Here is a 12,940-nt window from a genome sequence, read left to right on the forward strand (position 1 = left end):
TTGCTGATGGATTTTTTATACATGCAGTAGGTGAACCCTGAAACAACTTAATTAGAGCTCTAAATATGTACAGCCTGACTCTAATTACACTCTGCGCGGTGACAAATCAGCCTTAACTCCACAAACACATTAACTCTTTAGGATCAAATAGCACATGCTGGCTGGCATGGCTTTCAGATTCACAGAGACCCTCTGACACCAACCAAAGCGAAAGAAATAATTCAGGATCTACACTGCAAACCTGCTTATTACACACACACACACACACACACACACACACACACACACACACACACACACACACACGCGCGCACACAAATACACAACACATGTCCGGCTCTCCAGGCGGACCTCACCTCCCACACATATTACTTGGCAGTGATGGAACAACAGCATCTCTCCCGAGAGAGAGAGGACCAATGCAAGGGGAAGAAGTAGCGAGAGAGACAAGGAGGCGTTAGTCTCTCAGATTAAAACAGTAAATATACCGAGATGTACGGGACATTTTGTTCTCTGTTTCAGTCGGTCTATAATTCCCGCCTGCCACCCTCAATATAACAAGCTTTATTGTCTTCAAACTTCAACAATATTGCCACAGCAACAAAATAAATCCCTTAAGAGCCAGACACGCGAACCTGCCGAAGCTCAGTTTACACACATTTCCAGATCTTTCCAACGAAAATTCACAGTATATATCACAGTGAGTAGTAGGAGTGTGTGTGTGAGCGACTGTCCACTGCAAGTCTTTTCCTTCTTTTCTAAATAAGCATTTGCGTAAAAGCAATTCTGTTTAAATGGGACTCAAAGTAGAACACATCAAAATGCATTGGGTGTCAGCTTTAATAAGATCAAAATCATGGAGTGTGTGTGTGCAATTGTGTAAGAGTGACTGTTGCTGTCTAATCCTCAGGTCGTGGCAAGTTAATACACACTGGGAGTTAAGCCTGAAATGGATTTCAGCTTTTGTCTCCAAACAATCCCTAGTCTTCAGGCTAAATGAAAGAGGGAATTTGGGAGGTGAAGTACGGCGTATTTCTCCAGTTTGTTCATTTGTACTGTACATTCCTGTTACTGTGGTCACCTTACGATGGCCACATATGCAATTTACTTTGTGGCATGTCCTTTAATATTTGTCACCCAGTGTTGTTCATTTCAGAAAGTAGCGCAGCAGGATTATTTGCACATCTTCGCAGAGTTCAGGCTCGGTTACAAAGTGGCTGTACTCACAGGGCTAGTTGGTGAACTGCTGTAGCAGGTGAACAAATGCTATCACAAAGGCTGGCCAGGAACATGCTGGCATTAGTCACTCAAATTTTTTTTTTTCTATTTTCCCTGTACTGTGTACCCACCATGGCATTTTGTTCTTGGTGTTGCACATCATTTCATTCCATAAAGAGTTTTATTGAAGAGGAAAAAAGCTCTCCAAGTTAACAAGCAAATTTGTTAGCTCCATTGTTGACGGGACAATAAGTTGACACGACTGCTGTCTCGTAATTGTCCTCGAAACCGTTCCTCTTTTGTGGAGCAGTTTATACTCTGACAGAGGTGGTTAAATAAAAGTGGATTTCACAACGCAGCTACAGTAATAAGCTATTACAGCATCCTCCATTTTCACCTCTCCAGACTGCTTGCTATTGGTCAAAGGCACAAATTTGCTTGTCCAAGTTAATTTAAGTTCAATTCCATTGGGGATTATATTGAAATGTATTCAATTTGCTGCACAATTTCACCACTTTAAATGCTGGTATGACCAGGCCTTGACAGTGTAGTCCATACCCCGCAGCCCTCTCAGATGAACTCAAGTGGCCTTCATCAACACCAACCATCATGTTCCATATGTGCTCATTTGAATTGATGTTAAATTAGAGGTTATTTAATATTTAATCATCATAATCATATAACTAACAATTTCAACAATGTATCCATTACTTTTAGCTAACTATTCCAATTCCTGTATGTATCCATTATTTTCAATACTTTGAACTAAATATTTTAACCACATACCCATTGCTTTGACCTAATATTTCAACCACGTATGCATTGATTTGAGCTAACAATTTCGACGATATATCCATTACTTTTAACAATTTCAACCATGTATCCATTAGGCCAAATTTGGCTAAGTATTTCAACCATGTATCCATTACTTTGAGCTGACATTTCATCCATGTATCCATTACTTTTAGGTAACTAGTTCAACTATTTGCCCAATACTTTTAACAGTTTAGATTTCTTTGCTCGCTGGCTGACTAGTTTTGATGTATTCTCAATCGCATAGTGTTCAGGTGTTACAGCTGACTACATACTGTATGTGGATATATATATATATATTTTGTTAATCAAATGATAATTTCTACTTCAAATTTGCTGAACTTCTCCACATTCCTGGCAACTATACAATTACCTCTGGTTGGGAATCACTGCTGTAGTTTGTCTGAATTCTGCTTTGTGTTTTTAGAGTAGAGCTACAGAGCAGAGATGATACCTCTTCTATATCCCATTCTTTTTATCCTCCCACACTAAATCCCTCCATTTTTCACCTCACCTAATAATGCTCATGAACTCCACTTTATAAATCAAGGCTGCCCTTAAGCAAAACATCTTTTAATTATTATTTTTTTCTTCAAATTTTACAACACAGCGTGAAGTCACATCATTCCATCAAGTATTGTTGAAGCGAAACCAGGGCAGTCTGAGATAACGCCTAAAAGGCTAGAAATATATGTAAATTATGCACTGTTGCAGTTCCTCAAGACTGACAAGATACAGTTGAGGGAGTCACTCTGAACTCTCCCTGTCCTCACACTGAGGACATTTACCTGCTGGTCCAGAACGGTTAAACTAATTAAATAAAAAGGTAAAAGTAATTTCCTCTATCTCATCTCTGTAACAGTGACGAAATGTGTGGTGGAATTTGTTCTCCTACCTATGGCCATGAAGTCCTCGTGGTCCCAGGCCTGCTGCTGGGCTAAGGGGCCGCTGTACAGCAGCAGTCCATCAGCCACGTCCGTGATGAACTCCAGCGACATGTGGCTCTCGAAACAAGGCATCATGGGAGGAAACCAGGCATAGCCGTTGCCATGGAAACTGTGCTTGTTCTGCTGGCACTCAGGCCCTTCGAACTGAGCTGGGCATTGGCACCTTGGGGAGAAGAGGAAATCAAGAGCCAAAATTACATGAATTAGCGAGCGCAATAAAATTAGATTTTCTTGACAATTTGGTTCCAAAAAATGTGAGAGCCCTCTGTAAATTGAAAACACTACTCTGCTCCCAATCTCCCTCCTCCCCTTCTCGAACCACTTACTCTATTTTGTTCTTTCAACTATTTTTTTCTGCACTAAGTCTAGTTGTTTTCTGCTCTCAGACAGCCTTCCCCTTCGGCTATCTCTCTCTCACTCCATCTGTTTCACTCATGCAGATGTTCTCATTAGTGGCAAAACCACAGGGAGAATCACTACATCACTAGGAAGCTCTTCTCTATGTATTTCCACACATCCAAGTACTTATTTGTCCTTTCGCTTGCTGTCAAAATTTCACCTCTCACCTCCTCTCTTTAACAAATATTCATCCTTGGATTTCCTTGGATACAAAACCCTTTTTCTTATTCTTCTTTGTTTCCATCCTTCACCACTTGATGTCGGATCTTTCCTACATTGCAAACACACCATGCAATCTTTTTTGTACATGTGACCCGTTTACCTCAGTCTTTTAAAAAAATTAAAGGATCTTTGCTTTATACATGCTATTTGATCAAATATTGATTTTAAACAAACAAAACAAGCAGAAGCGGGATATTTCCATAAGAACAAAGCTAGAAAACCTCCTGAAAATTCAAATGTACACACTTGTTGCATCCAGTTGGGTTTAAAGTACGAGTGTAGAAAGCAACAACAACAGCAAAGTGAGATTATAGCTGACTGTACACAGTGCTTGAAGTGTCGATACTCCCCTTATTCACATGTGGGCGTGTGTATCAGCTGGTATCAGCAATCTCTTGCGACTTATTCCTATTTTTTCATTATTTCTTTAAGCATATTAAACTGTGTCAGTCATAATCAGCTGTGGTTTCATTGCTATATTAATATAATTGGGCTATGCATCTTCTATAGTAGGTCTATAATACTTCAATAATATTCCAACCGGAACAATATACGGTTAAGATGGTGTGTTTTAATGTAGCGTTAAAACTTAAAATGCTTTCCTGTGTTATTTGTAGTATCACTCTATAATGTAGGCCTATTATAGGATGTCTATAGTCTGGAATCAACAGCAGCCAGACAAACAGGCAGGTATGCATGCAGAGCTGAGGTGTGTGAGCTATTCATTCAGATTTTAGGAGCAGTGACCCAGTCAGGATGCTCCTATATACTTAGACACATTATGAATTTATACAACGAATAAAAGATGGGCTACTACGAGATTAGAGAGTAGGTTTTGGGGCTCCTCCCCCAAGAACATGTTTGTAGGTTTCTGATTTAAAACTATTACATTTTTCATCATTTTGGACCATAACTATTACTAATTAAATTTTTTTTAATTATTCATCACAGCCTTCGTCTGAACATTTAATTCTTCTGGAAATGTTTGCCCTGTAAAATCATATTCTATAAATCAATAGAGCAGATTCAGAAAACTTTTAAATAACGTTTCATTAATTATATTTGTTCACAACTAAAAAGAGTTATGACGAACAATTCACTAGGCTTATTATTTTACAAAAAGGACATGAACATTGTATCGATAAATTAAAAGACCCTCGTTCTCAACCCTCCCTGATCGTCCAGATGTTCCTCACATAGTTTTTATGTTCAAACACTTTATGAGGCACGGCACAGCGGCACAAATACTATGGCTCTGCTCCGTTATGAATCACCATTATGAATCTCCCAGAGAACCTGATATGGAGAAGGCAGAGAAGAGTAGCTTGTGAGACTTGCTGGTACGCATGAAAATGTCACAGTACGCCAAGGAGTAATACGAAAAAGTGCCGGTACTATGTACCAGTGAGTCCCGGCCCACGTTGAGCACTGATTGTACAGAACTGTCAGCCAAAACATCAGTATCTCTGCCCAGATGTGTCGTAGTGCCAGGAATAGTAGAACTAACTAACCGTCAGTGCTTGTTACATTATTATTGTCTATTTCTTGGTTGGTCAAAACAATCCTGGAGCCTCTCAGGGGCCCTTCATATTGCACATAGTTTCCAGCATTAGGGTTGTACAAATATAGGTCGTCTCAAAATGTGGTAAAACACAGCACATGAGGAGCACTGAGCTCCATCAAATCTGTTGGGACTTTTTTATATTACTTTGAATAATAAGTCTAAACTCTGGGAGGTGTCACTGTACATGTGATACATTGAAAGGTGCATTCATTCTTACCATCTGCTGCCATATTTTGTTATTTACTTTAATGAATAGAGAGGTTGCATCCGGTATATGGAAAGACATCTTTGTACGCAGTAATGCCACTACAGCAAATACTGTGAGACATAAGCAGCAAACATTTGACAGGAGAACAAAAAGTGTTTTTGCAACTCCAGAGGAAAACGGAGATTGGACTTTTACTGACAGTGAAATGAAAATGCTTTGACAGATTTGATGGAGCTCTGGGCTCATCCCGAGGACAGCTGCTTCATTGCAAACGATTTGAGTGGATAAACATGGGATCTCTGTGTTAGAGTTTATCTGTCTGAAGTCAGGAATGTCATATGCGATTGGATCCTGCCTGATCGGTGACGGGACAATTAATGATTATGAATAAGTGATGAAGTTACTGCTGCCATGCGTAAAAATGCGTACAGCCCCATTATTAATTTGGAGACACTCATATCGTGTCGTATTGTTCTGCTGCTGTCTAATGCCAACAGGTATCTAATAAACTAAAAGGGCGTAACCCTACAACAAAACAGTTCTGGGCAACAGAACATCAACACTGACTTTTCTCCATAACTGGTAAGAATCTGCAGAATTGTAGAGCAAAGTGAAACATGAAAAGTGTTTGTGTGTGTGTGTGTGTGTGTGTGTGTGTGTTTGCTTGTGTGTGTGTGTGTGTGAGTGTGTGTGCACCCCTGTCACCTAAAACCCAACAAAATGTGGCTTTTACGCTCTCTATAATGTTTATGGACCTTGGAGATGGAATGTAGAAAATAGCTTGACATTGAGACACTGTCCTGTGTGCAGAGAAAGCCCAGTTAACCTCTACAGCTACTGTGTATTTTTCATTAAGGAGTGTGGCTTCTTCTCATTTGACCTCCTCTTCTTATGCCGGGTACACACTACACGAGAATCAAGCTGATTTTGGCCCCGATTCCCCCATCCTGAAGATTGTCAGCAAAGCCTTTGTTTTTTTGATGGTTCTAAAGATTATCTCTCCAGATACTCCTGTGGTGTGAGGTATGCTTATAGTGTTTTTTACATCCCCCGATCGCGCAAAATTCCACCCTGGCCGCACCGATTTCAAATCGTAAACATTAAACATGTTCAATATTTACGATCAGATATCCTGTTGTGTGTGGGGAACCCCGAGAACAGCCGATGACACAGTCACATGGGAAAGAACGATAGCCAATTGAGAACCAATCTGACTGAAGTGGAAGGACAACCACCGCCTTGATGGCAGCCGCGGCTAACGCATGAGCTAATGCAAAACGTGAAGCATAAAGTAGTAGTAAGATGGAGCTCGGAAATGGAGGAACAACTTGTTGATTTGCAGCAACAACGCAAGTGTTTATTTAACGTCTCCATGACTTTATACATATTTTTTCTTTGTGACTTTTCACTACACAGTAGTGCAAAAACTAACATCACTAATTCTCCCTGCCTGTCGTCGGCCATGTTTGTTTACACTAAAGTTACGTTTCTCAATGACACCTCCGAAGCTCTGCAGAATGCAGCACATAAATTTTTTTGAGTGCTGTTTGCTTAAATGTGGAATAAAATCTACTGCAAACCGTTAATAACTGATTACCCTACTAACCACTACAAATTCATGCACTGAGTTTCTCAAATGTTTTTGATTGTCAATAATGAGGAGTCCATAATTAAAAAGGAACTAGCATTAACAGACAACACCCTAAAATGGGAGTATATTTTCCTTAACTATTCATTCCTCAAATTGCTGTAAGTGAAAAAGCAGAATTCCCTGTGATCACCTCGAAACTGCAGTGCATGAAGAATCAATTTAACTAACAAACAAAGAATAAATACATAAATACATGAATCAAACAAAAATCATAGTTCCAGGATTAGGTTGATATAAATTGGAAATTGTATGTTACTGTACATTACAATCCTGCACCTTTACAGAAGCCCAAAAGACATTACAGTATTGAAAAGGACTGAATGGAGCACAACGAGAAGCATCAACAAAGAAGTTTTTGCTGTTTGATTACTTAAAACAACTGACTGTGCTTTAGATGGCTGCACAATTATTTCCACACCAGATGAAATATCTAATCTGCAATCACCAGTCATCCAGGTGGAAAAGAAAAATACACCACAGAGAAGCCAAATTAACCCAGGAAATAATCAGCAACAGCTGTTTTTTAACCTTTTCGAAGTGTGTCGACTTGGATTTTACCTTCAAGGCTCGACACACACACCGCGAATAATTTTCTTATTTATCTGATTCTCAATATCCCTCCGTTTAGTAGCTGTATATGAATCTAATGAGAAAGCCTTGCATTATTTCTGCAACGCCCCCCCCCCACCAATTCAATCCACCCGTTGTTTGTAATCATAAAAATATTAATATACAAATCGCATACAGAGCCTCCATCCTGACTTTACGCACAAACACACAGCTCAGAGAAACAAGGTATTTCTCCAGAGCAATTGCTCCGCTCCTAATACGTGAGTTCCTCATTGGTTTATGTTATTCACACTTTTAGCCCTGTGGATTCTGTTAAAACCACACAAAGATGCGTGTTTGCAAAAATCATGTGCATGCATAAACACACGCACACACACATCTCAATCCTTTCGGTAAACAGCTCATTTCTCATCCAAGTTATTCCTTCCTCGTCTTGCTCATTTTCATGTGTCGGCTCTGGTCCAGGATTGAAAGAGGACAGACGAATGCACACACACACATACTGTATATAGAAATTCCCACTCTGTTCCCACAAAAAGGCGTATAAATGCCGCGATAATGCACAAGGCGTTTAGCGTGCAATATGTGCGCCTTTCTTGATTTTCGTGTGTCTTTCATACGCCAAGTATCCTGTACTGACTGCAATGTAAACACATCCACGTATAAATGCTACTGTAAGAGTTAGTGACGTAGTATAAAAAGCAAGAAAGACCACTTATGGTAGGCGGGTCCAACAAACACCAGACTTTTAACCAGGAGATCCGTGTTCGAGACCGTTGTTGACCGGTGTTCAGACTCTGAATCAGAGATATGCTCTGAATGTCGTATATTGCCCCTTTAAATTTCTACATAATTTCTACTGTATACAACTGACTGAATAAGTACACAAGAGAAAACAAACACCCAGGATACATGCACTAACTTCTCAGCAGAAAATAATTTAATTTCAGTTAGACTTTAAAGTTTCTTAATGATGGAGTCTTCCACACACACACAACAGTTCTTTCACTTTTTCTGTATTTACTTTTTGCCTGTGCTGCTCTCACCGGTTTGAAGTGGGCGATGTCTCATGCTCCTTCGCACCAATCGGAGTTTAGCAAAATTTTAATCTAAATTTTGTGACATTTAGGGGGTTGTTTGCACTTAGGAAGCAAATTATCAGATTGTTTGAGTGATAAATCTCTTAAAACTTCAGTAGGCAGAACGTTTTTGGCATCAAAAATTCCATAATAACCTTTCAGCATATTTTAATTCAAGTGTTCCGAGAGAAACCTAGACTTCTGCACCTCCTCATGGTTCTGTTTAAAAAATCTATCATCAAAATCTCTATCATTTCAGAGAGAGAGAGTGTTCCTATTGGCTGTGCTCTGGCTGGTGGGCGGTGCTTGGTATTTCCTCAACTTGATCTCAACATGGCTGCCGGGTCACAAACCTTCTCATTCTACAGCTAAACACACTACAAAATGATTCTGAAAACATTTGAGGTGAGAAATAGGCATTATAGTAACAGAATATTGATTCATATTTGATCAGCGCTGCCTAGTTTGACCATTTGGTCGGAGTTTGCGAGTGATTGACAGCTGCTCAGAGACGGCAATGCTCCAGCTCGGCTCTGATTGGTTGTTTTCCTCTGATTTGTGAAAATCTTGAAGATGCCATTAGGAGCACCGGAGGACACCGAGGCGCATGTCTTTTTTTTCAGATTACCTGTCTCATGCACTACTGTCAGGATTTTCTACAACCGTTTTCTAAAAATAACCTTTTTTGATCTTATTTTTTTCCAATTCTACCCACTGCAGCTTTAATAAATAAAACCTAAAGATGTTTTTAAAATATTTTTAAATTTGAACGCTGCTTATTTAGTCCTGACTATTAAATGTTATAGAAAAATACTTAGGTGTTCAAATGTGTAAAACCTTTACTCTGTTCACATAGACCCATAGTTTGTGTGGTTGTTGTATGATTAGAAAAACATCCAGGAAAACATCCATGCCTGTATTTCCATTTTGGCAATGTCATCCTAATTCTCTGAACGCCAGACAATCCGAGACATAGTTTTAGTCACAATGGCCAAGCTCTCCAATCCTCTTAAGGCAGCTTTGTTTTGCTCATTCGCTGTCTGCTGGGAATTGTGTTTGTTAACGTCGGACCGGGAGCTGTAATCCCACCCCAAACCCACAACCCCCTCACTCCTCTAATCTCATTATTAATCCCAGCGCCTCGATTATCTGCATGTTCTTCCTTCAATCTTGGGCCATAATCTGTTTGTGTGTGTTTGTATGTGTTTGGGTGGGGTCATATCTGAAAGCCTAAGAACAGAAAACTACCCTGCAGCAATTCTATCTTGAATTACAGATACAGATACAGATACAGAGAGCTTTATTTATCCCCGAAGGGCAATTCAGTTTCTGCAGTCCACCGAAACATATACACACATTCATACTGCACAATCATCATTGACAGAGGGAACACAGTAGGTGGCATATGGGTAGGTGCAGAACAATAAAAGTACAAGATTAAAAATTAAAAATCTTCGCAATAAAAACAATGAATACAAGAATAAAAACGAGACGAGATAAAAGAATAACGGAATAAATAAATAATTAGAATAGAATAAAGTGCCAAGAGTATTTGCACATTGCAAATTGTATTCTTGCAAATTGTAACTCTTATTTCCATTATTCCTCCCCTCCCTCCCCCCTTTCTATCCTCATTTTCTCCATCCCTGACATTCCGTGTCTGGCTTCCTCTCTTCCTCTGAACCTGGAGAATCACACAGCAGATGTTACGGAGCTCAGGTACTGTAGTGTGATTGAAAATGTGACAATCATATGGCATCTGTGTCTCGGGGTTGACAACTTCGTCTGCTTCGCCTTGTTCTCTCCTGTCATCTGTTTGGCTGATACTTCAAAAAGAAACATTTTCTGCACTTTCATTCTGGCCCACATTCACGTTTCACAAAAAGACATGCGGCACATGATATTTCAGAGACAGCAAACGCTGCAATTTATCATTCGCAAACACCGTCTCTTATATTTCCATTAAAGGTTTAGGTTTTGTTTTTTTTCTCTCCATTCTAGCGTAGACATTTAGAACAATATGGCCAATAGAAAATCCTTTCTCTGTTTAATACATTGAGTTTAAACGGATTTGAAAAGTTTCAATCAAAGCAAAATGTATTAAATCTCTATAAAATATAGACAATTAATAAACAATCTGCCCATGTCTCAAAGTGTCTGTATGAGACCGATGTTGTTGCTAGCTTCGGGGCTAACCCCCTTCACTTTTTCAGCAGGTGGCTGGCAAGACACGGGAGCTTGGCTTGGGTCTTGAGGAGTTGTAGCATTTATTCACCGACAAATAAACTGTAACCACACTGCACTAATATGTTCACAGCTATAATGTTACTGATAATATAGAGATGATAAGGCAGACACAATGCTGACAACCTCGCAGCTTAACTAATTGATGCGGTGGAGACTTACTGGGAAAGTGGCTGCACGTGTCCACGACAATGCACGCAGCATCCTGGTTGCTACAGTAACTCTCCCAGACGGGTGAACTGGGGACTCGGTTGTCTGTTTTGCGCATCCGGTGATAAATGATGGATTTAACCTGTTTGTGCATCGGTTTATCATTGCAGATGGGCGGCTTGGTAGGCACCTCAACCACAGTACTTCTGCATGCAAGGCACTAATCTTGTAGTTTAACAGTTAATAAGTGTCGCTATTGGACAGAAAATAAATTCAAAATTAGCATCCCTTGTATCTAGAGCGTCATAGTTTGAAGCGTAGGGCCACTGACCAAGCGTCGGTATTAGACAAGTTGGGAGTGAGAATGTGTTGCATTAAGACCTCCATTTTTTGATTACTTATCTGATCCAAGAGACAATGTGATTTTGCTTTTGAGGGATGTGTATAGGTATCGAGATATCTGCTCCATCAGTATGTTAACTAGGGTAATAAAGGTGTTTTAATATGCAAAGCAATGCAACATTGTTTGCAGATTAGATTACACAGAGAGAATGAGAGGGGAAAAAAAAGTCCACATCTCTAATAACTGTGTATTTATGTGTGTCTGCGTGCATGTGTGTAATCCAGGGATTATCCAGTCATCCTGGTCTGGTCCAGTGGTGAGCCACATTACACGCTGGCTCCAGCCAGCCACACTGAAATCCTGCACTTCCCACTCGCTGCCTCTAATTAAATGAAGCCGAAGGGTAAAATTAACTTCTACAAGACACAGCGAGAAAGCTTAGTGGACATGTGTGCGATGAGACTTTATGTTCATCTGCTCTCACATATGTTCAAAGGGAGTATGTGCTGTAAGTGCGTGGAGGGGATGAACACACATGTCTGTGCTGGTGCTTCAGGATTAAAAAAGTATTTGAACATCTTACGCATGGAACACCTGTAGTAGCAGCCGCTACTACTGTTTTTTTTTCTTTCTGTGATGTCTAAATTCTTCCAAGGTCTGGTATATGTGCTTCACTGGTTCCTTGCCCGTGTATTGCACAAGGAGATGTTCCTCTACACATTATCACTTCAAAGCTGAAATCTTTAATTTATTCAAGTCGTGATCATAATTTTATACCATTTGCATGGTCAGATCTATGTTAAAGTCTGATATTAAACGGTGTATTTATTCTGCTACAGCATACAGATCTGCTGTGTAAATGGCATGGCCAATGCTTTTTATGAGAAGAAAATCAGTACCCACCATGGAGAAATGTGTACTTTGTACTATATTTGGTTTCAAGACAGCCCCCCATGTCTGTGCATATATATACCAGTGAGAATGACGTTGTGTCTACATAAATACACATAATTAAATCATTTCATTTCAGAGTTACTTGCACAAAGCAGTAACTGTCACCACTCTATCACTGGCTAACAGTGACACTGACTCACAGCCAGATAAAAACAGACTTTCAACTGCCACCTAGGTCAACTTTGAAGTCTATTTCCTATCTACACGCATCGACACGTCTTGTGTTGCACCTTGGCTTGCTGACCGAGCTACCAGACAAACATCCACTGGGAGGAGTGCTAACACAATTTGGCAGGCTAGATAGCTAATTAGCCACTCAGCTGCAGCATATTTAGTAGTTAAAAAGACTCACTAGAAAATGTCAATCACTATCAGTTTGTTGAATGATGTTGCCCTTATTATTATTGTCATTATTATCATTATTTAGGGATGTCAATGGATTAAAATAGTCGTGATTAATTGCAAATTAATCGCACATGTTTTATCTGTTCAAAATGTACCTTAAAGGGAGATTTGTCAAATATATCAAGACTTGCCCCAAACTCCACATGATTACATAAAGTTGGCATGTCTGTAAA

At 39.7% G+C, this 12,940-nt stretch overlaps 1 protein-coding gene across 1 annotated transcript in view; it reads right to left on the reverse strand.

Moving 5' to 3' along the window:
* The window catches only part of LOC141783216 (neural-cadherin), a 335,373-nt gene that overhangs the window by 94,257 nt on the left and 228,176 nt on the right, over positions 1-12,940 (reverse strand). Inside the window, exon 27 of the mRNA XM_074660373.1 lies at positions 2,927-3,141. Coding sequence (XP_074516474.1) covers positions 2,927-3,141 — 215 coding nt within the window. The remainder of the gene's footprint in view (positions 1-2,926; positions 3,142-12,940) is intronic.

The sequence above is a fragment of the Sebastes fasciatus genome, chromosome 2, assembly GCF_043250625.1.
Source record: "Sebastes fasciatus isolate fSebFas1 chromosome 2, fSebFas1.pri, whole genome shotgun sequence".
NCBI classification, from domain to species: domain Eukaryota; kingdom Metazoa; phylum Chordata; class Actinopteri; order Perciformes; family Sebastidae; genus Sebastes; species Sebastes fasciatus.